At 45.3% G+C, this 27164-nt stretch overlaps 1 protein-coding gene across 1 annotated transcript; it reads left to right on the top strand.

Annotated features, from left to right (window-relative positions):
* Nucleotides 1–417: 417 nt before the first annotated feature.
* Nucleotides 418–25543, top strand: NSFL1C (NSFL1 cofactor). Its single transcript, XM_023220350.2, has 9 exons — nucleotides 418–1362; nucleotides 3630–3727; nucleotides 9498–9572; nucleotides 12681–12846; nucleotides 13483–13575; nucleotides 14674–14783; nucleotides 15184–15321; nucleotides 21866–22030; nucleotides 23800–25543. The coding sequence occupies exons 1-9, from the start codon at nucleotides 1258–1260 to the stop codon at nucleotides 23960–23962; spliced, it is 1113 nt and encodes a 370-aa protein (XP_023076118.1). The 5' UTR covers nucleotides 418–1257; the 3' UTR covers nucleotides 23963–25543.
* The last annotated feature ends 1621 nt before the right edge of the window (nucleotides 25544–27164 follow it).

The following is a 27164-nucleotide window of genomic DNA, read 5'->3' on the forward strand; positions in this document are numbered from 1 at the left end:
CACATCCGGTCTCCAAGAAGGCACACCGAACAAAAGAGAGAAGGGGTTTTTATCCGTAATGCGGTTAGTCCCCGCTTCTGTGTCCTGTTCCCAGTGGCTGGGGCTGGACTGCACAATCTAAGCTAATCCCTATTGGCTAGTTCAAATGGAGCAGAAATGTGGGCTACAGTGGTAGGGCAAGCGGTTTCGGCGGGAAGAAGAGTTTCCATAGGACTGGCAATTGTAGCGAGGGTATCCAAGGGAACAGATGTGGGTTCTAGATTAGGACCCGCGGGAAGGTTGTTTACCGTAACTAGGGGTAAGGAGGTACAAAGAACGAGTAAGTTAGGCTTTGAAAATAGAGAACAAAGAACAAGTAAGCTGAACAAGCCCACTCTTTGGAGAGGAACTTACTGTACCTGCCAGTGGCAAGAAGCAAGAGGCAAGATGGCAAAGAAGCTGAGGGCCCAGAGGACAGGTTTGTGCCTGAGAAGGTGGCCTTGGAGCAGAGGCCCAAAGAAAGCGGAGAGAGCGCCTTGCCCATCGGTAAAGGAAAGGTGCTCCAGGCACAGAAGCAGCTAACGCAACGGCCCTGAGGCAAATGCACCATACCTGGCAAGTTCCAGGAACAACAAGGAGGGCAAGGCGCCTGGAGCAAAGGAAGCTAGCGGATCCCTAGATGAGATGGAGGAACTGGCCCATTTCTCATGGGTCCTGCAGGCAGGCCCTGAGACAGACTTTTATGCGGGGCGAGATAGCAAGGCATGGACGTGTTGTGAGCGGAGGCCTAGCCTGTTCAAGGTCTGAATTTTTACCCCCAGAGTGTAAGAAGCAAGGAAGCAGGGACTTTGTTTTGTTCCCTGCCATATCCACAGCCCTAGAAAAACCTCGGGCCATTGATAGCTCTCAGTAAATGCATGACGAGTAAGTGAATGAACGAATGCATAAATTAATGAAATGAGGGCTGCGTCAATGAATAATTGGGAATCTGACTCCTGCAGGGATCCATCAGCCCACAGGTGTATGTAAGACCCGCCCCGCCTCTCATCCTTGGGGCTCCCACCCCCGCCGTTAGGCTGCGGTTCGCGCTGCAATCGCCAGAGGGCGCGGAGCGGCGGGGTTTCCCGCACGGAGCGCTTTGCGTGGGGCACCACGTGGGGCGGGGCTGCGGGCGGGCTCCCACCGGCTGGGCTTCGCCGACCGGCAAGCGGAACGCGGCAGCTGGGCTTGGGCTGTGCGGCGGCCGCCGGAGCGCTTTGGGAAGCGCACTGGTCGAAGATGGCGGCGGAGCGACAGGAGGCGCTGAGGGAGTTCGTGGCGGTGACGGGCGCCGAGGAGGACCGGGCCCGCTTCTTTCTGGAGTCGGCCGGCTGGGACTTGCAGGTAGCGCCGCGAGGCGGGCTGTGTCGGGTGGGCCGGGGACTGCTGGGAACGGGCGCCTGGTGCCTTAAGCCCGCAGCGGCCGAAGCGCACAGTCATCCCCGCTCTACCGCGGCCCGACCCAGGCCTCATGGTCCCGGGACCGCTTGTCACGCGTCGCCTGCTCGGCTTGGGAGTGGGGGAACGCGGGCCAGCCGCAGCCAGTTCTGACGTGCCAGTTTCACTCTGCCTCTCCTGCTTGCGGCGTCAGCGACACTTCGGGCACTGCAGCCGCCGGCGAGGAGAGGGAGTGCCTGGGGGCGTGGCTGCCGCGCCGAATGTCTGCCGAGGGCCAGGCTGGTCCGAGTGAGTAGCTCTTGGGTGAAGCCCCACTCGGGGACTAGGTGGCCGCTCATTTCCACTTCCGAAGTCCAGCCCGGGAGCTGAACCCCGCCCCGCCTTCCTAATTGCTGGGGTGGTGGCGCAAGGTTGGAGCTTCTTCACCTTTCGTAGTTAACTTATCTGTAAAATGGGAGTCTTGGTGGAAATTACTGTGTAGTTCATTGGCACGTACTAAGTATTCACTAAATACTTGCTGAGAAGACTTAAGCTTCACGAGGCAGGGATTTTTGTACACTGATGAATTCCCAGTGCCTAAAACAATGCCTGGCACATAATAAGCACTCGGTAATTAACTGTAGAAAGAATTGCATAAATATTCTTGGCCAGCCTCGTCTTAGGTAGATGATGATGATGATGATGACTAATATTTATTGAGTACTTACCATGAGCCAGGCGCTGTTCTAACTGCTTTACATGTCTTTTGTCATTTAACCTTCGCATTTTGCCACTGAGGTTAAAGAGGTTAAGTAACTTGCTCAAGGCCTCACTAGCTACCAGGCAGACGAGGTAGAAGTGGAACTCAGCTCTGTCTGATTCCAAGCAGACAGAGCCCAAGCTTTAAACCACCATGTGCCAAGCACTTTATGTAATATGATTCGTTTAATCCTAGCAACACTATGAGGTAAAGACTAGACCCATTTTATGGATGAGGAATTGGAAGCACAGAGGGGAAAGAATTTTCTCAAGGTCACATAGCCAGTAAGTAGTGGGGTTGGAATTTTACTGGGTCTGCTGCCAAACGTAAATTGCTTCCCAAACATAAGAATTAGGTAAAGCATCACACCTAGACACAACGGGAAGCCTCTGTGCTGGGCAGAAATACAAAGTTTCTACCCGAAAGACTTAAAAGCACACAGCGTTATGACCAACAGATCTTCTGTCTCGTTCCCCTCACATTGTAGTGGGGAAACTGAGACTCATGCATGTGACTTGCCTGGCAGGATCAGGACTTGAAGGTAGGCTCCCTGAGAATGCCAGTTCACTACATGTCCTGAGACAGCACACTGCCTCCCAGCAGATTGCTTTTATCCCGTGACAGCTCACTGTCTCCTGTAAAGTTGGTGACCCTGAGGACAGGAGCCATGTCTGTTTCATCTCTGTGACCTCAGTGCTTTCTTGTGTTTGTGCAAAGCAAGTGATTAGTAAATGCCTGTCCGTTGAGTTGGTGAGAGAGATGTCACAAATGACCAAAAGATTCCCATATTCCTTATGTATGTGTAGACCTGACGTGCGAGTATGCATAAATCGTAATGGATTATCTCATCCAGTGTGCAGGTTGGTGAGACAGGTACCCCCATTTCACAGATTAGGAAACAACTTGAAAGAAAGGAAAAGTAGCAACCTGGACTGACCACATTTCCTGACTCCTGGCTGTACTGGAAACGCTTAAGAGTAAGGGCCTGAGCACACTAGCAGGGATGGAACCTGGCTCCACACTTTACCAGTTGTGTAAACTTGAGCAAATTATTTTTAATTCTCAGTGCTTCTGTATCAACTATAAAGTGAGATGATAATAGTACTAATAGCATAGAGTTCTGTGAGGATTAAACAAATCAACATATGTAGAATGCTCAGAACAACCTGGCACAATGCTCACTAAATGTGTGCTACTTTTACTAGATCACGTTTCTTCATAAAATGAGAATGAGGAGTGTCTTCCACCCCAGCCATTCTTACTGCCTTCTTTTCACCATCGTGGGTGGAATTTGTTTCAGTTGACGCGAAGACTAACAGTTGAGCTGTTAACCTTCTGGTCTAATTTTCTTTGGCCCATGGATGCAAGCTACCTTGTAAGTGTTGGCCATGTCTGTGCTCCTCTGTGCTGAGAGGAGATATGTGTTAGGTGAAGGCCTGTTTAAGGGTCCCAAGGTACTACCTCTCTGTTTCAGATCGCACTAGCGAGCTTTTATGAGGACGGAGGGGATGAAGACATTGTGACCATTTCGCAGGCAACCCCCAGTTCAGTGTCCAGAGGCACAGCCCCCAGGTAAGGGCCAACTTCAATTATTGCTACATGAGTGTTTCCAGCAGTGAAGAGGAATTATTTTCTGACCAGAGGGTTCAGGCCTGGGCATGTGGACCAGGTCTGAATGAGAAAGTTAGACTGAGTCAATGGGTAGTACTTCCCAGCAAGCCTCCGTCATTTCCAGTACAGAGATGCATGACTTTTAACTGGGTGTGGTTTATGGTTCAATTCTGGGGGAAACCACAAATCTACTTTTAAGACTTTTGAGGGTCTTTTACTTATGTAATATGAGGAATGACCACTGCAACTCTAAAGTTTTTAAAAGCCAAAAAACTTCCTTTCAAGGGTGCTGTAGATGTGAAAGATTAGGCGAAATGACTTTAGGAAAGCTGTTTTGATATTTTAGGATGCCCGTTACCTTATTAAGAAGTCTTGTACAAAATAAACCTGTGTAACCCACCCTTGGCCAAGTTGATTAGGGAGACCTTGTCTTACTAAGTAAAACAGTGTTAACCTTTGCGATCCCATTTGCATCCCCTGGTGCCACCTCCCTGGCTCCTGCAGCAGATTGCTCCTGTGCTCTGCAGAGTGAGACAATGCTGGTCTTCCAGGAGACGGGCAGGGGTGCTTCCTGTAAAGGTGTCTGAACCTTTACAGAGAGTGTGACGGCAGAGATGTCTCCCTTCTCTGCTTTAGCCTGATTGCTTCTACTCTCTAGTGTATGTTTAAGCCAGGAAATTTTATTTGGGTTTGAATTCAACCCTAGAATATAACCAATAGTGTTTCTTTGCCATGAAGTGGTAAATTATGTTTCTCTCTAAAGGCAACTGAGGTTTAAAATATATTTCCTCCCTTTGAAGAAGGAGCACTAACCCCAGATCTCATTGCTTTCTTAACTTCTTTCACTCACTCCCATCCAGAGAAAAGAGGTAGGAGGAAAGTGATCTTGTAACTGTTTGCACGTGCTAACCTGTGAGATACTGGTGATGGCACATCTGGGTATTATTGCTTGGGACATGTTGTTAGGGTAAGTGCTGTTCTTGCAGCTGCTAGTAGAGATGGCTAATTTTCTGGGGTATGAGTCTTTGACAGCCACCTTAGGGTGTTGTTAGGATGTTGGCATGTCAGAATTATACAGGGGGAGAGATTGAAACTTAGTCTCTAATGCCAGTTACATGTTTATTCCTCTCTTTTCTCCAGTAGTCCCAAAGTTCTATTAAGGCAGTGGTTTATTAGCGTGGGCCCGGGAGCCTGACTGCCTTGGTTCAAATCCCAGCTCTGCCACTTAAGTAAAAGCTTTGTGACCTTGGGCAGGTTACTTAATGTATCAGTTCCTCATTTTCCTTACCTGTCAATTGGGAATGATAGTGCCTACCACATAGGAGATTGAATGTGCCTACCACATAGGATATTGCTACCACAAGCAAATAGAACGCAGTATGTGTTGTTATTGTAATTTTAGAATTATCATTTTTAGCATTCATTCTCAACCTGTTTTGTTTACTCTGTCTATTCCCCAACAAGTATGTTTATTTAAGAATAGGCATAAAAGTAAAAGAATCAAGGACATAGGGTTTAATATTAGAACTGAAGTGAGTAAAAAGGCTGGACACACATTCAGTCCAAGAGGCATTGCTTTATTGCTCTGTTAAGGCGCAGACTTGGTGGTAGGCCTAGAAAAGAACTGAAGACAAGAAAAAGGGAGGGAGGAGGATGCAGTCTGTTGCATGGTTGTCCTTATTGAGGAGGAAAACAAATGCTAGGACTACATTTTCAGGAAAAGCCAAACTTGTGCTAGCACCTCAGAGGAATTCTGTGTGGGGCCTGCCTCTGCTTCAACCTGGGTGTTGCAGGACACTTAGCCAGCTGCTGCCCTCTCCCCATCCCCCACTTTTGACTTCTCACATACCCATTTATGTTGTCACTGCTGCCTCAGAGCAACACCCGACTCTAGAATAGGGATTCTTAATATGGAGCCCCAGAACCCTAGGAGGAATCTATGGAATGGGCATGAGAAAGTCTCTAAATTATTAATAACTGAAGTTACAGGCAAAAGTTTGTGTACACGTTAGCAGGTATCTTTTGTGGCAAAAGAGTCCTTGGCTTTTATGAGATTCTCAAAGGACTGACAGACATAAAAATGTTACCATTGCTACAGGAGACAGTTTAAACTCAGTAATAACAGCTGCCATTTATTGAGTATTTAGGAGTCAGGCACTGGGTTAAGCTTTTACATGAACACCTTTTTAGTCCTGACAACAACCCTTTGAGGTTAGTACTGTTGTTAGTACTATTAGCACTGAGGTTAGTACTATTCCTGTTTTACAGATGAGGACACTGAAGTTGGGGTATCTTTCCAAGATCACAGAGCTAGTAAAACAAGGATTTAAATGTAGGGTTGTTTCTACAATCAGCATTTCAGCTCTCAGCCCCAACGACGTTCTGCCTCTTCTTGTGGTCATTCAGAGTCCTCCAGAGTTTACCCTGGACCCACCTTCCTAATCTGACTCCCGTTTCCTCATTTCTTAAATCCTTTGTTCCAACCAAACTGATTTCTTTGGTTATTGGTGCTCTAATTATTCCTTATTTTTGGTTCTCCTGCTTTTGTTTGAGTCTCTCACCTGGTCAGGTGTGCCCACTCTCTTGCTTTCTGCCCTTACAGATCCCATGCATCCTTCCATGTTCACCTCCATCCCCACTCCTCTGTCGAGCGTGTTATTCCTAACCCTGTGACCAGGCGGCATGCCATAATTCTGTTCCACAGAGCTCCAGTCACAACTGTCACTCCTTCAATGGCATCTCTCCCACCTTGCCGTGAACTCTTTTCTTGATATTTAACTTAATTTTTCTCCCCAAGTAAATTGTAAGTTCCTGGAAGTGGGAGGGCTAGTATTTCAGGAGCAGTCACCATCCTTCTAGCCATATTTCTCACCTGTGTTCTCTTCTGATACTGTTCAACAGCTTTGAAGTAGATAAGGTGCTCACCATTTTGCTGGTCAGGATGCTAATTCTTATAGAAAGGTCAAGTAACTTACAGCTGCTGTTATCACAGATTCATGGCCAAGTCTGCCTAAGTCCAAAGCTGCTTCTACTGCCACATGCTACCTCCCTGCCAGCACCTCCCACCCCTGTATGCAGGGTTAAGCAAGAGGTAACAGTTTCTTCCTTTTTTTCCCCCTCTTTCATCCAGCAAAAGTTTTACTTGAAACTTTCAGCGACTACCATTGTCTGATTCTCTAAAACTACATTATCCAATAAGGTAGCCACTAGCTATTTAAATTAATTAGAATTAAACAAACATTGATACTCATTTGCTCTAACCACATTTCAGATGCTTAATAGCCAAATGTGACTAGTGGCTTCTCTGTTGGATAGTGCAGATAGAGCATTTCCATCATCACACAGAGACAGAGCTAGGTAACCAGATTAAAAGCAGAAAATGTCATCTGATGAAGGAGCTTTGTGCCACTTCAGTATGCCAGAGTAGCCTGGGAGATAGTTTTAATATTGAAAAATCGAACTTTCTGAGATATTTAGCCGATTTATAGAGACCATAGGACTAAAGTATTCAGCAATTGGTAGTATCCCTAGGACACCCATGCCAGAAGGTAACTGAAAGTATTACTCCACACAGTGGTTCTGAACTTGAATGTATGTCAAAATTATCCCAGGGGCTCCTTAAGACTAGATTGTTGAATACCCCTTCCAGAGCCTCTGATTCAGTAGAATTAAGAGGGGCCTGGGGATTTGCATTTCTGACAGGTTCACCGTAATGCTGATGCTCCTGGTCCATGACCACACTTTGAGAACTGCTACTCAAGAGTAGTACTTAAATGTGCCATACCATGCGAAAGACTTTCCGTGCATCACTACCCCACCTGTACACAGAAAGCCCATAGGTTGGTGCTGTGATTGTCTTATTTACATGTGAGAAAATGAGAGCGTTGAGAATTTAAATAGCATGTCCAAGATCACAAGGGTAGGAAGCAGAATTGGGATTGGAACCTGGTACATGGACACCAGAATCAGTGTCGGATACCATCAGAGTCTGGGTGTATGAGTTTTGGGGGAAAGAAAGCCATAGTCAGAGCAAGTGATTTGCCCAAGCAAGTGTACACACATATATTTGAAAGTTTAGCAACAGGGAGATAGAAAATATTTTTTTCATAGATGGTCATCCTAGCCTAGTCATTTTAAGAAACTTTAGGCTGAGCCTGTATGGAAAAATCCCTTTGGGAAGATGAATGAGTGAAACTAGTACTCTCAGGGTACTAGTACAGATCTCATCACTTGGATCCTTTTGAACCATGTCATATCGAGTATCAAGGAATGCCCAGGAGGCTGTTCTCAGGAGCCAACTCATACAGGGAGCTTATTTGCTACATTGATTGGTTTTTGTCTTCTCACTTCTAGTTGATGGAACCTCAGAACTCTTCTGTCCCCTGATTGTCTCCTTGAAATAAATGTTCAAGACTGAACTGGAGCTTTCTTCCTAGTTAACAGCTCATTAAAGCCTCACTAAACCTGTATTACTCTCTGTGTTAGTCTTTTCTCACACTGCTATAAAGAACTACCTGAGACTGGGTAATTTATGAAGAAAAGAGATTTAATTGACTCACAGTTCCATAGCTGTACAGGAAGCATAGCTGGAGGGCCTTAGGAAGCTTACAATCATGGTAAAAGGTGAAGGGGAAGCAAGCACATCTTCCCATCGTGGCAGGGGAGAGCATGTGTAAACGGGGAAGTACCATATATTTTAAAACCATCAGATCTTGTGAGAGCTCACTCAGTATCATGAGAACAGCATGGGGGAAATACACCCACATGATACAGGTTCCTCCTCCAACATTGGGAATTATGGTTCAACATGAGATTTGGGTGGGGACACAGAGCCAAACCGTATCACTCTCCTTCTCCCATATTATATGGAAGCTGCTTTTTTCCCCTAAGAAATACAGAATTTTTTTTTTTTTCATCTTGATAAAACTTGTGTCTTATGATCCTTGAAAAACTAAGCCTGTTCCTTGAGAACAGATCTAAACTAGGTGGAAAATCGCAGTGGAAGATAATGTCAGAGAGAATTAACCCTTCTCACGCTCATTTTTAGTTGTGCCCATCCCATACAACACTGCTTTTGTTCTCAAAATCAATACTACATCTCCACTAACCTGCAGCAGAAGTAGACTGGGGCTTGCTTTTCCTCCAGTGCTGTCACCCACATATTCATTCATTCCTACTTCTTGACTGTGTGTCCTTCCTTCAACTCTCTGGTCTCTGTGCACTGTGTATGCTGCTTTCCTGTAATGCTATACCAACCCCTTTTCCCCAGCAGCCCCATCACCGTGACTGTCCACTAGTTCTTTGGCAGTTGGTCCAAATATTTTATTTTTCTGCGAAGCCTTTCTTATGTTCCTGTATTCCTTCCCACTGTCTGTACTACTTAACCCTTGTACTCATTTTTAGTTGTGCCCACCCTACACAACACTGCTTTTTTTCCTAAATATTAATGAATACTTTCTAGTTTTTATTAAAGCCAGGATAGCTTAAATTGGGATTCCATTTTACCTCACGATAGGACTTTCTAATTTATACTCAGTCTGTTTGACCTTGGAAAAATAAATGCCACATTATTTTATGTGCAGTCTTAGAGGATTAACCTGTCTCCACATAACATTCTCCTCTCACCTACCAAAAATCTAACCTTAGTGTCTTCACCTCCTTAGCTGCTGGTGATGAGGGTTACCTTTCTTAATGCTCCCTGAGATCATTTTGCTCCTTTCTGTGTCTCCAGTGATAATAGAGTGACATCCTTCAGAGACCTCATTCATGACCAAGATGAGGATGAGGAGGAGGAGGAAGGCCAGAGGTGAGTCTTCTAGATGGGATCTGGGGGACAGTTTACAGGGAAGTTCAGGGTAATGTGTAAATCACCTAGAACAGGACCTGGTAAACATGTTCAGTTATTGTTAGCCGTTACTACTGTGGGCTGGTCTGTGGGTTATATCCTAGGAAGTCTCTTCTCCCCGTAGCTTAGAAGTGATCCCTGTTCCATTACTTAATGTATTTATCGAGGAATATTAGGGGAGGGAAATAAGGAAAAGATCTAGCAGTCCCACTTTTTGATATTTGACTCAAAAGATTTGAAATCAGTTTGTAAAGAGATGTCTATGTTCCCATGCTCATTGCGGTGCTCTTCACAGTAGCGAAGTTATGGATCAGCGTAAGTGTCTTACCAGCAGATGAATGGATAAAGCAAATGTGGTATATATACACAGTAGGAGTACGACTCAGTCTGTGAAAAGAAGAAAATTGTCATTTTCAGCAACATGGATAGAGAACGTTATGCTAGCTAAAATAAGCCAGGTACAGAAACACAAATACGGCATGCTCACATGTGGAATCTAGAACAATTCCAGTCTAGAACAATCAGCAGAGTGTGGTTACAGAGGCAGAAGTGAGGGGATAATGGGGAGATGATGGTCAAAGGGTTTAAAATCTTAGACAGGAGGAATATGGTTTGGGGCTTTTTTTTTTTTAGATCTCTTGCACAGCATGATGAATATAGTTAATAAAAGAGCATGTACATTTCAAAATTGCTACGTGTTAATTTCAAGTGTTCTCACCACAAAAATTTTGAGTATTTGAGGTGGTGAATATGCTAACTAGCTTGATTTAATCCACTTCATATTGTTAAAGCATCACATCACTTTGTACCACAGAAGTATAAACAATTATAAACTGCCAATTTACAATTTTAAAAAATAAGGAAAAGAAGGAAAAAGTTATTCATTATATTATAATCCATACGTAACCATATATCCGTTTTTTGGTATATTTCTTTCCAGCTTTTTCTTTTTAATTTAAAAAACATCATGTAAAAAACAGAATAATAGGCTTGTAAGTGTATATTCCCCCAATAGACATGCACACATCTATTTGTTCTTAACCTTTAGGAGCATTGTAATAAAAATATCCATTGTGGAAAATACAGACTAGTATGATGAAAAAGGCTTAAACTCATCTACCCTTTGGTAACTTCGGTTGATGTTCTGGCATATTTCCATCCAGTCTTTGTTCCATATATAAATATGGTTTTGTTGAATCAATGCTACATCTCAAACATTTTCCTATGTCATTAAAATCCTTCATATGCCTTTTCATATGCTGTAATAATAATCTGTTATATGGGATGCCTGCCATTTAGGTTATTTTCAGTGTTTTACTGCTGTAAATACCAGTGCTGTGAACATTTTTGTGGATTAATTAACTACATTTCAGTTTATTTTTTAGGATAGTTTTTAAAAATGGAAATACTAGGTCAAGGGCATGCATGTTTTTAAGGTTCTTGCTCACAGGCTCCCAGTTCTGAAGCCAGGGCTTTGAGATCCCTTAATAAAGACTTTGACTTTCTGGTCCATTTAGCAGAACTTCATCTACCTGGAATGAACAAGAATGAACTGGCTACAACCTCATTTCATGGGTTTTGGTTCTCCACAGGATCTGCCTCGGTCTGTCAGACATTCCTAAGGAAAATTGTATAATAACTATTACGGGAATGCAGTTATCTCATCATGGTCAGTCTTTGGAGAAGTGGGCTGAGAAATTACACATGTTCTATTCTCTATTTTCATTCCTATTGTGACCTTCACACTGCCTCAAAACCTTCCTTTTAGATACTCCTGGATATGAGAATGTATGTTAATTTTAGGGTATTAACTCCTGAGTGAAAGGGTATTAACTCCTGAGTGAAAGGCAGTGTCATCAAGTACGTGAATGCCCAGCTCATAAATGACTTTCTCATTCTCTTCCCACCCAGTCACATCCTCCAGGCAATGACCTTCCTTTATTTCACATTCCGCTTACTTCCTTGACCCCTCAGCATTTCAGACTAAAAGGACACTGGTGCTGTTGTCCTTGTCAGGGCCTGTGGCTTTGCCTCTCGTTCTCTGGTGAATGTCAGGAAATAGAGGGCTGAGCCTAATGTTTATAGGTTCTCGATTTTTCCCACTTGGGGACAAGCTGTTGACTTAGCTCTGACTAGGAGTAATAAAGAGGCAGTGGGGCCAGGCTGCATGACAACTGGTTTTCAGACCCATATAAAAAAGTACTAATTTTATTATCTCAAGCCATGCCTGGCCTGTTGCAAAGCCCAGTGTGGGTGTCTTGGGACTTGTATTTGAGATTGGAGCTTCTCTGACCTCCAGTACCCTTTCCTCAGGGGCCACAGTGTGTGTCACATGAATGGCAAGGTGAGGTGAGGCTTGGGGGAGCTCCTGGTGCTGTGTCACACCACCTTACCTGTGTGCATTACTCTGTGCTTGTTCTTTTGCATACATCTGCTGATTTGAACCTCACGGCTCTGACTTAAGGAGCAGGTAGGTAGGGCATGTGGTCCTTCCCTCCCATTTCAAAGACAAGGAAAGTGAGTTACAGAGTAGTGCACTGCCTTACCCAGGACACACAGTGGCAGAGCCAAGACTGGAGCCTAGCTGCTTGTACTAACCATGCCAGTGCCGCCATTAACCCCAAGTCACTAGTGGTGGATACTTCTGACTATGACTGCAGTCACTGTCTCCTGGAGAGGAGCCTGGCCACCAGATTGATATTTCCCAGCTGAGACTCTCTCCTGAGCTGAGACTCTGTCCTGAGCTGATAAGCTGTTTTGCATGCCTGGAATGCCTTTCCCCAATTTTTTCACCTAATAAACTCATCCTCATCCTTAAGACTCGGCCCAGAAGACACCCTTATAGGAAGTCTTGGCTGTCCTTCCCACCCAGTGTTCCCTTACTGACTTCTGTTGCTGCTCACACTGCATTGTACCTGCTTGCCTCCTTCCATGTGTTCCCAGCTAGCCAGTAAGTTCTTTAAAGACAAGCGTTGTACCTTTGCCTCAGTGTGCCCAGCACCAGCCTGGCACATGCTCCATTCATGTTTTCCATGAGTGTTTCATGTTAGAGGTGTATTTTGTACACAGGTTTTATGCTGGGGGCTCAGAGAGAAGTGGACAGCAGATTGTTGGCCCTCCCAGGAAGAAAAGTCCCAACGAGCTGGTGGATGATCTCTTTAAAGGTGCCAAAGAGCATGGAGCTGTAGCTGTGGAGCGAGTGACCAAGAGCCCTGGAGAGACCAGTAAACCGAGAGTGAGTATGAGGGTCTTTGTCTGCCCACAGGACTGAGATTCCAGAGCTGGGAATGCCACCTTCTTCGCCTCGGTAGTGACTGATTCTTTTTCTTTTTTTCATGTGCTTACTTGGTCTTCTGTGCAGAACGCGAGTATAGTTTCTCTCACCCTTTAACGTGGAACCAAGAATTGGGGCAGAGTTTTCAAACCTGTAGCCTATGGTCTAGATTGGGTTCTGCATACATGTTTTGTTTGGCCTATCCAGTTTGACTTATTTGGAGTTTTATTTTGTTTTACTTGAATTAATAGCCATCTATTTTATATAAAACAGGGATTTCTGTCTCTTTGGGACTCCTGTACCCAAATTCCTACATGGTCATGGTTAATGAGAGTTTAGTAGCATCTGTTTCCTTTAGCCAGGCACTGCCCCTTCCAGCTCTTACCCCAGTTCTGGCCACCTAATTCATTTACCATACTGCCTGGCCATGTAGGCACTGAGTCTGATGTCAGAGAAAATGCATCTAGTAGCTAACATGCTTGATCAGGAACCCATTCCTCTTTCTTCCTCTTACCTAAGATATATATATCATTACATCTGAGTAACCCTTTTACCATGGACCAACCTCTCAAATGTGTATGAACTTGTCCCTTATAGCCATTTGCAGGAGGTGGCTACCGCCTTGGGGCAGCACCAGAGGAAGAGTCTGCCTATGTGGCAGGAGAAAAGAGGCAGCATTCCAGCCAAGATGTGAGTGTGCATCCACCTTGCATGAGGGAAACCTGTGGACTGTTCTGTCATTTTTCTGAAGGGATTGGTTACATATTGTGCATGAACCAGCAGCCTCTGAAAGGGAAGCTAACAGTCATAGTGCCCTTGCTGTGGTTCATGAACAGAGAGGCTTACTGGAAAATCAAAGGCAGCTTTCATGGGTGCTGGGTGAGAGAGCTGGTGAGAACAGGTGAGGAAAGGGGATGGGCAAATGAAGGAGTTTTTTGAGCAGCCCATGGATCTCAGGCAGAGGTACAGTGTATCTGGGGTTCTCTAGTGATGTGAGTATAGCTGAAGAACTTGTCTTCAGACCCCCAGAGAAGACTTAACACCAATTTTTTTTTTTTTTTTTTTTTTTTTTTTTTTTTTTTTTTTTTTTTTTTAGTTTTCCTCATTGTCCACTATTTAGCCCTGTGCTTAGGGTCCCCCTCCCCACAAGTGTAATCATACACACAATTTTGAGTCTTTTTTATTCAATATTATACCACAAACATTTTCTTGTAGTCTTGTGATCATTGATTTCTATAATATGTTTTAAATCATTTTGGGTTTTATTCCAAAATAAAGTCAAACAAGAAGACAATAAACATTTTATCCTCCGAGGCAGCTGCTAATGCCTTGGTTTTTAGCCTTCTAGACCCTTTGCTGTGAATGTGTATGGGAGTTGTTGTTAACAGAACTTGTAGATAACATTTTTAATGACTGGAATAGTCCACAAGCAAGATTTGCCATGGTAGTTTAGTCGGACACTCACTGCATACCAAGCACAAGCAAAGCGTCAATTGGGTCACCTGCCTGGAGCCATCTAGTTAGTGAGTGGCACAGTCAAGGTGCAGCCTCAGTTCTCCTAAAACAAAACCCCTGCTCTTAGTCTGTGCTGGATTACCTTCCTATTCTAGGTTAATGCTTATTTAGTTTGCTTGTTGAATTGCTTGTGCACACATGTATGTATGTGTGTCTGTCTGTGTGTGTTTTGGTAGTAGCAACACTGAGAAATAGTAAAAACCTGCTAATGTGCAAGTTCAAATTGTTATGCTTACCAGATCCCTGGTAACTGTTTACTCCCTGTCATCACAGGTTCATGTAGTATTGAAACTCTGGAAGAGTGGATTCAGCCTGGATAACGGAGAACTCAGAAGCTACCAAGATCCATCCAATGCCCAGTTTCTGGAGTCTATCCGCAGAGGGTGAGTGAAAAAGCCCTCCTCCAGGTCCCAAATCAGTGAGTGGATAGCAGTTGGGAAAGAAGAAGGCAGAATGTTGATTATTTGGGAAGTAAATTGTTTGAAGCAGATTCAGCATAGTTGAGATACAGATTCATAGATCTGCTCCAAAAACCTTGTGTGTCCATTTTTCCCCTTTGGGCCTGAGGCAGACCTAAGTGGCCAAATAAGAAATAGGTGTTGGCCATGGCTGAACAAACAAGAGAAAAGGTGGAGGTAGACAGGTAGCCACCGGAGTAGCCTGCTCCCTGGGGAGACCCAGCAATTTTCTCTGTGGGACTGAGAGGTTTCTTCTCCCCTTTTCCCCATCACTGTCATTTCCATCTTCTCTCTGTGGACCCCAGCATGGCCTTTTCTCCCACAGGGAGGTGCCAGCAGAGCTGCGGAGGCTAGCTCACGGTGGACAGGTGAACTTGGATATGGAGGACCATCGGGACGAGGACTTTGTGAAGCCCAAAGGAGCCTTCAGAGCCTTCACTGGCGAGGGTCAGAAACTGGGCAGGTAAGGAGCAGCACAGGTGAGAGCCAGACTGTCAGTCACACCTGCCAAGCCCAGCAGACCCTGTGTATCACTCACTTTGGTTATTAGCTCTTTACTGTTTACAAAATACTTCAAATTGTATTTCTATGGGAGGAACAGTGTGGAGAACACGGACTTTGGAGTTAACAGACCTGAGTTTATATCTCTGATTCTTCACTTTCTAGCAGTGTGACCTTGGACTGTACAGCCTCAGTTTCCTCAACCATAAGTTGGTACTAATAAGAGTCCATACCTCCTAGGATTATTGTTGCAAGGAATAAGTGAGCTGATACATGTAGAACATTGTTCCATAGTTAGCAGTCAATGTAAGCAGAGAGTGTAACATAATTGCTGCTATGGATCAGTAATCTAGGGTGTTCAGGGAAGGTGTCATCTCCTTGATGGCTTAAGGCCAAAATGGGGATTCCAAGGGGGATAAGGAATTACAGACTCTCATCCAGCCAGGCCTCACGGTGGGTTGCTTAGGATGCAGGGACGCTCAAGAACCTTGCTGCCCCTTTGCAGGCTGGTGTGCTACCATTATGGCAGCTCAGCAGCTCTTATTTCTACTTATTTGACCCTTCCTGACACTCTGCCACTTGTGACTTTTTCTGCCTTGTGTCCTCTGCCACTGCCTTCTCACTCCTGTACCCTCTACTAACAGACATTCTCTATCTTCTATTCAAACCCTCTGATGATATCTGATTGGTTAATAGTCACTGGTATCCCTCATACAGTTTTCCCACCAGACTCTTGGCCAACCCATTGGTAGGCTGCCTTCTCTCAGGATCCACTTAGCTTTGGCCATGGCCATGGGGTCACCTGATTAGTGTTCTTCAGAGGGAACTGTGCACATGGTAGGCATTCAGAGCATAGTGACCCTTCTTGCCAATATGATCTTTATTTTATAGAGAGAAAGCTGAGGCTTTTGGACATTAGGGGCCTGTCCTTGTGTGTGGTCTGTGTTACAGCCAGGACCCCAGGCCTTCTGACTGGCATTCCTTCCTGCACTCCTGCACAATGAGACATCCTTTCTAACCTAGATCTGGCAGTTCTCAAAGTAGGTACTGCCTTTGCTCACCTCACTGTCTTCAGGGATCAAAGCTTGGTCTTCCAGCAACCATGCCCTCTGAGCTTCTGGCTGGCCCTCTGCTAGAATCCCTTACCTGCCTATTGACCATTCATGCCTCATCAGGAGCAAGGGTCAGAGCTCACGGTATTAGATTTAGCAGGCCCAAAATAGTTAAGTCATCCCTATTCTCATGATTTCGTCTACTGTGTCAAGGGCTGTGGACTAGCCCACGACAGCTGTTCTTACAGAGAGTGTCCCTGTCAGTTGTGATGAGCTTTATAGGGCACCTAATTTTCTTTTTCTCTGATTGTTAAAGTGGTACATGTTCATCTAAATACAAAGTGCGGGTAAAGAATAAAAGCTGTCCTAAACCTAACACCCAGAAATATCTGGCAAGTGTATCTTTCTTCTCTTACTCATTTACATGTGTTTGTAAACATGCTGTTTTATCACCCACTTTTTGCTTTATCCATGAAGTATGGCTGTCATCCTATATCAGTGAGTTTATTTCTACACTTTTAATTATAATGCTTACATAATTTTTTAGCCCACAAATGTGCTGTAATTTAACCAGTCCCTACTGTTAAACATTTAGGCAGCTACCAGAACTACAACATTGCAGTGAATATCTCTAATTAAATCTTTGTATACTCTTTAATCTTGGGCTAGACATAGGATTATTGTTTCAAAAGGGCTTCATATTTTTAAGATATCAAATTGCCCATCAAAAAGGTTATATTTTTTATGCTCACTGCCAGTTACAAGGGAGGGCTTAGAGCTTCAGAACACCATGTACTTTGGGTATGATTTTATAATACTAACAGGAAATGCTTCTACTATTGGAGAGTCTAACCATATTATGTGTGTGAAACTCTGCATCTCAGAAAATTAAAATATGTTTAAAGTCTATTTTAGCATGATAGAAATAAATATTAGTGTGGAGAATGAGTACAAGATAGAACTTGATATCACCATGATGTTTATCAACAAAAAAAAATAAGTGTTCAATGCCAATTCCACTTGCATTTTATTTCAGTTCTGGCTTTTTATGAAAACTTAGCTTAAAAAGAAAAACCAGTCTAAATCAGGACAGCTGCTTTAGTTTTTCCCGTAAGTTTTACTACATTTTTCATTGTCTTATGAACCAAAATGATCAGAAGCCAAAAGTTCAAGAAAATTTTCTCAGATTTGCTTCAAAAATCAGTCAGTGCTGGACTTTTTCAAAATCTTAATTATCTGGGAAAATGCTTCAAGTGAATGAATAAGTTGTCTCAGTTCAAAGATTTTGAGAAAATTCAGTTGTATTAAATGTTTGTTGTTTTAGTAAAAGGTAAAAGATGTATACAATTTGAAGAGAAACCAGAGAATTTTGTTGTTGTTTTAGCAAACAGCAAGAGTGCACTTGAAAGGAGGGGTCACTGCTGCTGGAAGTGAGCTTTAGCTGCTCCTGTGCCACCTCTAGTGGTTATTATTGTGGAGAATATGACTGGTCTCAGGATTTGTAACAGTGGCGAGAAAGCACCTAGTGCCAGTTTATTCTCACTGTAAAGATAGGAGGAGTTGGGTGATTCAGGCTCTTGGATTGAGACTCATTTTCCCCATAACTTACTATGTTTGTAGGGAGACACCAAAAAACACTATTTATAGACATCTGCTCTAACCTTTCCTGCCTGTGATCAAACAGCTGCAGATGGCCAGCCGCTCATTGGGAGCAGTAGCCCAGCTGTTGGCAGTTCTCAGGAAGAGCTGACAGACCAGCTCCTTTGAACAGATGTATGTGGCTGCCCTGCGGGATGATTAGAGCACTATGGAACTAATGTTCTTTAAATGATGTGCTCTTACTATTTGAAGAATCAGGAGGCCTGGTCGTCAGGTTTCTCCTCCTCTTCTATTCCCTATCCTCCTTGAGAGCAGCACAGACTGGGAATGCCTGTCAGGTGACCTTCCACTTACAGCCCATGGGCAGCTGATAGCATTTCCAGTGGATTTAGGTCCAGAATTGAGGCAAATATAAGTGGGGCAGGACCTTGAAGAATGATAGTAATTGGCTAGCCGAGTGTTTTGTGTTGTTAGCTAAGCACTATGCAAAGTATTTCACATGTTTTATCTTCTTTAATCCTGTTTTGATCCCCATTCTGGAAAGAAGGACCCTGAGACTTGGTGAGATCCATATTGCTGGCCAGTGCAGAGCTGGATCCCTCCAGTCTCTGTCCTTACCTGCCAGCCTGCATAGCATCCTGGATATTCTTGCATAGCCACATAGACATTTGTTTGTGTTTTTAGTATGTGCTGGGTACAGTGCATGTTTTTAGCTATTTTCTCAACTATCTGGGAAGTTTTAACTGTTTTTTGATGAGGAAACTGGGTCTTGAAATCCAGGCCTATATCTGTCTGACTGTAAGGCCCAACAGAAGAGTGTGACAGTGTAAAGAGCACAGGATGGAGAGCCAGACAGGTCGGATTGTATACTGCCTCCTCTGTGAACCAACACTGGAATTTTGGGCAAGTTGCTTAACCCTGTTGTGCCTCAGTTTCCTCATCTGTGAAGTGGAGATGATGAATCCCTACCTCATAGGCTGGGGGTTAAGCCTGTGGGTTAAGTAATGTGGGTTAGTACATGTGAAGTACTCAGCACAGGGCCTGGCTTAGGAATGGGTGCCTCATAAACAGTCACCATATTTATCAGGCCACCCTGCCTCACCTAATTTTCAGGGAGTGTGTAAGAGAAACAACCAGTCAGAAGCAGCACAGCCAAGTCCAGGCATCAGACTTTCCTCATCTCTTCCAGTGATGAGCCACCAGCCATCTGCAACAGGACGTGCTGGGAAGCAAACCCAAACAGCAACTGCTTCCTTGTGTGGAGGATTTCGTAAATATCAGGCCTTGTATGCACACTATCTCGTCTCATCCTCAAAACAGAACAGCTCCTCATTTTACACACAAAGACACTGAAACCCCGGGAAGTTGTGACTTGCTTAAGGCCACACTGCTTGTTTAGTTTAGAGGCAGAGCGGAGGCCAAATGGTAGGTGGCATAGCTCCAAAGATTGTGCCATTTCTCTAGCATCACACCAATTCTCCTTAATAATAGGGACAGTAGAGACTGCTTCCCCCTAAAAGGCATGGAGATGTGGTAAGGAGAGTATCTCCATTTTATAGAAAAGGAAATTGAGGTGCCAAGATGCTCAGTAACTTGCTGAGGGTCATCAGCTCGTAAGTGAGGAATGACACTCAAGGAGAAGTTTGAGAAAGCATTTTCAATGTAAATATTATTTTTCTAAAGTAAACCATCCTAATTGTAAAGCTTGACAAAATCCTGGCTGGTGGGAATACACAGAATCTATACTGAAAGAAAGCTTGTTTATTGCATGAGTTTTTAAAAATGATCCATAGCATGTGTGTCTGTTTTCTCATCTATAAAATGGAGATAACACCTATCTCAAAGGATGGTTGTGGTGATTCAGTGAGGTCATGACTGTGAAAGCTCCTTTAGACAATCCTGCACAAAGTCGGTGTAAATGTCACTCCTGTTTTTTCTACTCTCCACCCCCTTGCCTGAATAGATATCAGCTATTTTGGCTTAACAGCTTCTTTCTCATTTTAGGCCTGACTGAAAATGTTATAGTTCCCTTTCTGGCAGGCAGTGGTTTCAATGAGTACATGTACTTTGAATTATTATAAATAATTGAGGGACAGCCTGCCTGAATTCTAATTGGAGAGTTGACCTAATGTCTGTGAAACTAATGAACAAAACAAGATAGTGTAGATCAGGAATGTCCAGTCTTTTGGCTTCCCTGAGCCACATTGAAAGAAGAAGAATTGCCTTGGGCCACACATGGAATACACTAATACTAATGATAGCTGATGAGCTAACAACAACAACAAAAAAAAAGCAAAAAAAAAAAAAAAAAACTCATAACATTTTAAGAAAGTTTACAAACTTGTGTTGGGCTGCATTCAAAGCTGTCCTGGGCCACATACGGCCCGTGAGCCATGGGTGGTTGGAAAAGCTTGGTGCAGCGCTTAGGCATTTACAGGTATGTGAGGTTTACCTCTTCACTCTTTCCAAGCAACTCTTGTGGCCTATGGTGGTGTCATTTAAACTCTGTGTCCCAGCCTACACTTTTTGAGTCCCACATGCTGTGAGACTGATGCATAGAAGCAGCTTCTCTAGTGTTAGTAATGTGGGCGACATTCTCTTCTGAGCTCTACTTTGTAATTCTCTAAGTCCATATTTTTCACATTCACAGAAAAGAATAAGTTCACTTTTCAGTCATTCTTTAATTATGTGCTTCAGGGCGCTATTGAACTGTTCAGTCTCTCAAAACTTTTAATGTACCAATGGCCTCTGAAGCTGCTGGTGTGATATGTGGCCTTTCCTACACCTTCCTTCCTATGGAACACACTTTGGAAAGCACTTTCAGTTGGATTTGCTCTGAGTACCATTTTTGGGGCTGTGAAGGGGGAAGGGTAAGGTACAAGAACTGATCTAATTAGAGGCTTTGAGGGGAAGCAAAGGCTTATCTAATGGCCTTGCTTCTTTGTAAAGGTCTAGGTCAGGTCGTCTGCCAAGAGAAAGACTGGGAGTGAAGTGAACAGGTAGTTTGGAGGAGAGAAGGTGGCTCCATACAGTTGTGGAGAATTGGGAGTCCTTGTGCATTTTGTGTTTGTCAGCCATCCTGAGTGCATTATGCAATTTTCCCCTTTAATCCTCACAAAAACTGAGCAAGGCCTATAGCCTTAACCCATGAGTAATTCAAACCCTGGTCCATGTGATTCTAAGATATGAAATCTAACACTGTGGCAGACACCGTGTCCTGTTCATTGTATGATGAATCCCAGCAGTACCCAGCACTTGATTGGCTTTTCAACACCCTTCAGAACTCTCTCCCCTGCCCTCAATAGTGGATGTATGAGTACAGACACACATGAGTGAGGTGCACTAGGTAATGCAGGCCTGAAAATTCCATCACAGAGGAAGAATCTGGATTGCTTCGCCTGCAACCTGCTACTCACCTGCCAGGCTGTGCCAAGGCTGCCTCAACTGCAGACTTGGAACACTCCCCTCTACCACTCCATTTGAGACCAAAACTGACCCTGGTCTATTATGTCTTCTAGCCTTATGACCCTGTCTCTCCCACCCTAGGCTGTCCTGCTTTCCTCCCTTCAAGCCCTTGTTCAGATGAAGACACCAAGGAGGAAAAAGGCCGAGTAACTTGCCCACATTACTCAGGAGCAAGAGAGCTAGCAATAACATATGAAACACATGACTCAGGGTTTGAGGCTAATTCTGCTGGACCACAAGGGCACAGTTCTCCCTGTCTGGGTCAATAGATCAGCAGCACCAAACGATGACAGGAGCATAGGAAATGCTCAGTAACAGTCCAAAAGGGGATTCCCTTCTTGCCAGGGGCCTTGTTTCTGCTTGTGTCCTGATGCCATCCTCTCTCCTCAGCACTGCCCCCCAGGTGTTGAGTACCAGCTCTCCAGCCCAACAGGCAGAAAATGAAGCCAAAGCCAGCTCTTCCATCTTAATCGACGAATCAGAGCCTACCACAAACATCCAAATTCGGCTTGCAGACGGCGGGAGGCTGGTGCAGAAATTTAACCACAGCCACAGGTACCTTGCATTGTGTGGCCTTGCTTATTCTAGGAGTGTCCTCTGGGACTCACACGAATGTGTGGGAAGCAGAGAGCCATTCTTCCTCCTAAACACCAGCAGGCACTCCATGCTTTCCCCAAAACAGACATGAGGGTGGTAAGGACTACAAGTCTGAAGCCTTAGGTTCTGGTCCCCACTCTTCCATTAGTGTGGCCAGTGACTGTTAACTCCCCCCCGCCCCCACCCCGTGTGTCTTATTCTTCATCTGTAAAATTAAAGTATTGGATTTCTCAGGGCTTTTTAAGCTACCAGACTGTTCAGAGGAAGTCTTATTCTAAAGTCCTGTGAAGAGATCAAATTAGAACTGCTGTGGTTGATAGAGGAGAAGGGGTTACAGTGCCAGCATCCCACTCACCTGGCTTCCTCCACCTCCCTCCCCACAAGCGGCCTGTGAAAACCACTGGGCCAGGAAGATCTCTTCTAGATCTGGCTGTCGAGAATTCTGGGAATGCCTGTTCTACATCTCAGACCGTCTGGGCTAGATCAGTTCCTCCTTCAGTTTAAAGATGGGGAGACTGAGGCGCAGCAAAGGGAAGAGACTAGTAGGAGAGGTGCTAGAGGACTGTCGCCAGTAAATATATTTGGTATCTCCTTTCTGTGGAACAGAAGTGTCTAAATGTTATTGGTCATGAGCCAACTAAGCCAGCACCCAGATGTGGGGTCAGTGAATTGTTTGACAATCATTGAGTATCGACTGGGCTCGCCTGTGAGTAAAAGCGGGAGACAAGCCCCAGCTGTGAGCCAGGAGCATCTAGAGCCTGTTCAGACCTCCTTCATCAGGAACCTTCATTACACTCAAGTGTCTGGTGGTTAAGGGAGTGACCCATCCCAGTGATGTGAGTTACTTGCCTCAGTTTCGTTTCACTCATTAAGCTCAGCACACTGCTGCCCACTCCCAAGGTGGACAGCCCATGCAGAGAGCTTCGCTGGGTGAAAAGGCTTGGTTTGCTAAAAGTCACAGGCAGAATCCTGCAGGTCCACACCCTTAGATGTGCCAAATTGTAAGTTGCATAGAATTTAGGGGTTTGGGGCAAAAAGGAAACTTCTGTTTAAGTGCTGTAGAGAAGGAGGCATTGTTTCCAGGTGGTTTCATTCTCATATGATCTCCAGGTTCAGAAGATAGGCAGTGTCTGGAGAAACGATTCCTGGCCCTGAGAAGTTGACCATTAATTTCTAACAAATAGTTTGTGATTCCTGTGACATACAAAACAGACATATACTGCCCTTATGAAATTCATGAGCTGCAGGAGGAGACACTAATCAGATCATTCCATAAATGTGGAAGGAGGGCCAGGGATGGAGACAAGGAGCTGAGGAAGGCTGTCCTGAGGAGGTGGCATTTGATCCGAGGCCTGAGTTGTGATTAGGAGGATTACAGGACGGGGATCAGGCAGGGGGCCTCTGGAAAGAACGACCCAAATGTGGGAAGAGAGTATGGCCTGATGAACCAAAAGTGGGGAGAAGAGATTGAGGGGAAAGAGGGTGGTAGAAAATTAGGCAGGCCTTGGGAACCCAGTAGGGTTGTTGATGTTTATCTCAAGGAAAATAGAAACAGCAGTGGAGGACTCTTGGCAAGAAAGGGACATGGTCCCACATGCCTGAGCGTAGCTTTCGCTGTTCTGTGGAGAAGGTCAGGGACGGGGATTTGCGAGGTGTTTAGCTTTCCACAGGGCAGGGGTGTGGATGGCAGAGGAGGGCACTGCTCACCACTTCCCCAACTCCTGCAGGATCAGCGACATCCGACTCTTCATCGTGGATGCCCGGCCAGCCATGGCTGCCACCAGCTTTATCCTCATGACTACTTTCCCGAACAAAGAGCTGGCTGATGAGAGCCAGACCCTGAAGGAAGCCAACCTGCTCAATGCTGTCATCGTGCAGCGGTTAACATAACCGCCCAGCCAGCTGCCTGGCGTCCCTCCTGTGTTTCCCATGGCCAGTGGCCATGCCTCATGAGGATCGCCCCTCCTGCCCCCTTGTGCACACCCAGCAGTCCAGTGCGACGTCTCCTCCATAGCTCTGGGTTCTTAGATCTTGGTTGGACATTTGTTTTTCTCCTTAGTTGCATTTCCTGGGTTTTTGTGACGATCAATGGACTTTAATGAAAAAAAAAATAAAAACAACCAAAAAAATTGAAGGAATATCACCAGCATGTTGTACGGAAACTCTCCCACTGAAGCAGGCTTTAATTGCTTTAAAATTATATTTATCTTGGGGCCTGTGGGAGGAAACTTCCTTCCATCTTCTCTACATAAAAACTTGTGGCACACAAGGCTTATTCACTAGTGTGTCCCACCTGCCAGCCCCAACGATCACTGGAGGAAGGAGGGGAAATGTGTCGAAAGGGGCTTTGCCACCACTTGTTCCCACAAGAATATATCGCTGGCCCAGATAAAACTGGGCAGCAGCCAGAGTCCCCTGAAGTGGGAAATCAGAGCTACATGCACACAGTGTCTTCAGAAGATGAAAATAAATATTTCCCTGTGCTCCTTTTACTCAACCCCTGGGAAATCCAATCTTGCCAGGCCTTGGCCAGTTGAGAGTCTGTTCCACCTGCCTGCCTGGTCCTTTCCTCCGTCACCATCCAGACTGCTCACCTCCTGGGTATTGTTATGGGCTCCTTTATGGTTTGACTTACTCCACGTGCAGAAGTCTTGAGTGGACCTAGGAGGTAGGTGGGGTATTTTTTTCACTAGGATACAGCTCATGCCAACCCTACCCAAGTGAGTTCAGAATCAGGGTATCTTGCCCTAAAAGATAAACAGCCAAAATGCCACCGAGCTGTTCACTAGTGATGTGTGGCAAGTCAAATCAACTGTTGAAGAAGGGGTGAGTTTCCTGTGCTACAAGCATCTGTCACTGTTGGTACATGCAGGAGGCTTCTGTGGGTATGTTTTGGAAGTGAGTGTCACTACTTGGCTTTGCTTAGCAGATTCTGTTTCACAGTTGTTCTTTGACCTGCTGACTTGTGACTTGCAGAAACATAGGCAGTAGTCCTAGCCTGGTAAAGAGCCTCCACCCCCGTAAGTTTGCTTCCTATGCATGTTTGGGAGAGGAGGCCCGTTGGGCTCTTGGATGGAATCCTTTCCCCTGTTAAACAAACCAGAGACTTAGAATCAGTGCTGACTCAGGATCTCCTGGTTTGGAATCGTAATGTGCCTCGATCCTCTTTCCAAGCAGGCCTCACCAGTCTTTCTGTTTCCTGCTTCACCCCTGCAATGAGCCAAGAACCAACACTACATCCACCTAGAACTGCAGAAGGGCTTGTGGTTTCAACCAAGACCCATCCTGAGCAAGGGACTTGGCTTGGTGCTTTTGATCCCAAATTCCCACACTGGCAGTGACCTGCTGGGGCAATGGCATCTGTCATAGTGTTTTCTCCAGCAGGTGGAGATTACTGTGGAAACTACATATGGGTCTGGAAAAACTGTACACTGTTGTCACCTTGAACATTAAAAACCAGAATGAGGACAATGGACTTTTGTACTTTCTAATGGGTTGCTTTGACGGAAACTACAGCAGCCAGCAGAAGTGCTTCAGTGCGTCACAAAGGTCCCACTTCACAGTGCAAAACCTTGAGCCCCAGTCACACTGCCAGTAAGTGGTAAGGTACTGCCTGTTCCCATCCAGAGCCTACGTTCAGCCACCATGGAGTGCAGTATACACTCCATCCGTAACTGCCAGGCCCATGTACATACATTTGACCTCCCCCCACCTCCTCACAGTGTCTGCTTAATTAGTATATTGCAGAAGAGATTGTAAAAACACCCACTTAAAACCTGTATCATCTACAGTAGTTTGCAAAGAGCCCCCAGCACCTCTGGGAAGCAAGCAAGGCAGGTGATCGCTTACCTGTATTGTTGATGAAGCTACCACAGTTGAGAGACAGTCCCTCTGACATTGGACCAGGGATCACACTGGTCTGCTTCCAGGCTGGGGAAGGATGTTCCCAGCCCTAGTTTTCGGTTTTGGGCAGTCTAGATGGAAAGGCCCATCCACCCAGATAGGCTTTCACAGGTTTAAAAGAAAAAGGATAGCCACTGGTTCCGGGGCCTCTGAATTCAGTTCTCAACTGGGGCATTTTGAATCTCCCCAAAAACTGATTGGGAAGAGAACCTCCTGGCATTAAATGGGCCAGGCCAAGGATGCATGTCAGTTCATTGGACATGCCTTGGTAGATATCCAAAATTCATCAAAATGAAAAAGGCAAAGTAATTGTCATGATGCCCTTTCTAAAAGTGCAGTCTTAACTAGTCTCTGCTGTGGGATGTGGGTTGTTTGATCTTGTTAACAGTCATGCCCAGCAACCGTGTGGGTAGAGTCTTGCACAGATCCGACTGCTTCCTCATCAGAAGACCAGGGAAGAAGCAGGCATGTGGGGCAAGAGCTGGACATGGCTTTAATGGCATTCCAAAGTGTCTTCCAAAGGGGCTGTGGCCTTTTTCATGCCCATCCATAGGACAAAGCATGCCCTTCCCTGCCAGGAGCTGAAAGGTTACTTAGAGCTCATTCAGGGGAAGCAGCTGGTACAGAAATAAGGGTTCACTGCTGCTCCCTGTCTCCTAACTCCCGGCATTTCAGAGAGAACTGCCAACTCCGGACTCCCAGGCCCAAATAAAAGGCCTGCCTTCTTTAAATGGGGTTGGGCTCCTGTGTTTTAGGTCTGTGGCTGGGGATCCCAGTCCCCCTCTTCCAGGCCACACTCTCTTCCCAGGCCAGGACAGGGAAGCAGATAGAAAACACTTTGACTTGTAGCATCTGTCCCAGGTCCCAGTCGGAGCCAGCTCCTGCACTGTGTGACTGTGCCTCTCTTGTTTCAATGGCCTCATCTCATGCCGTGTCCAGTCCATCAGCAATCCTTTAGGTGCCCCTGGTCACCCCTCCCCTGCGATCACCTGGGCCAGCCTCCATAGTCACTCACCTATGACTGCAGAATCTCATCAGTACCCCAGCTTCTGCCCTTGACCCACCCAGGCAGAGGGCTTCTTTTGCACCATTAACCACAACCTGCCACCCCCATCCTTTAACGTCCTTGGTAGCTTTCCATTACCCCTGGAAACTTCTAAGACCTGCAGAGCCCTATAGGCCCTGGCCC

This window comes from Piliocolobus tephrosceles, chromosome 20 (assembly GCF_002776525.5).
Source record: "Piliocolobus tephrosceles isolate RC106 chromosome 20, ASM277652v3, whole genome shotgun sequence".
Taxonomy (NCBI): Eukaryota; Metazoa; Chordata; class Mammalia; order Primates; family Cercopithecidae; genus Piliocolobus; species Piliocolobus tephrosceles.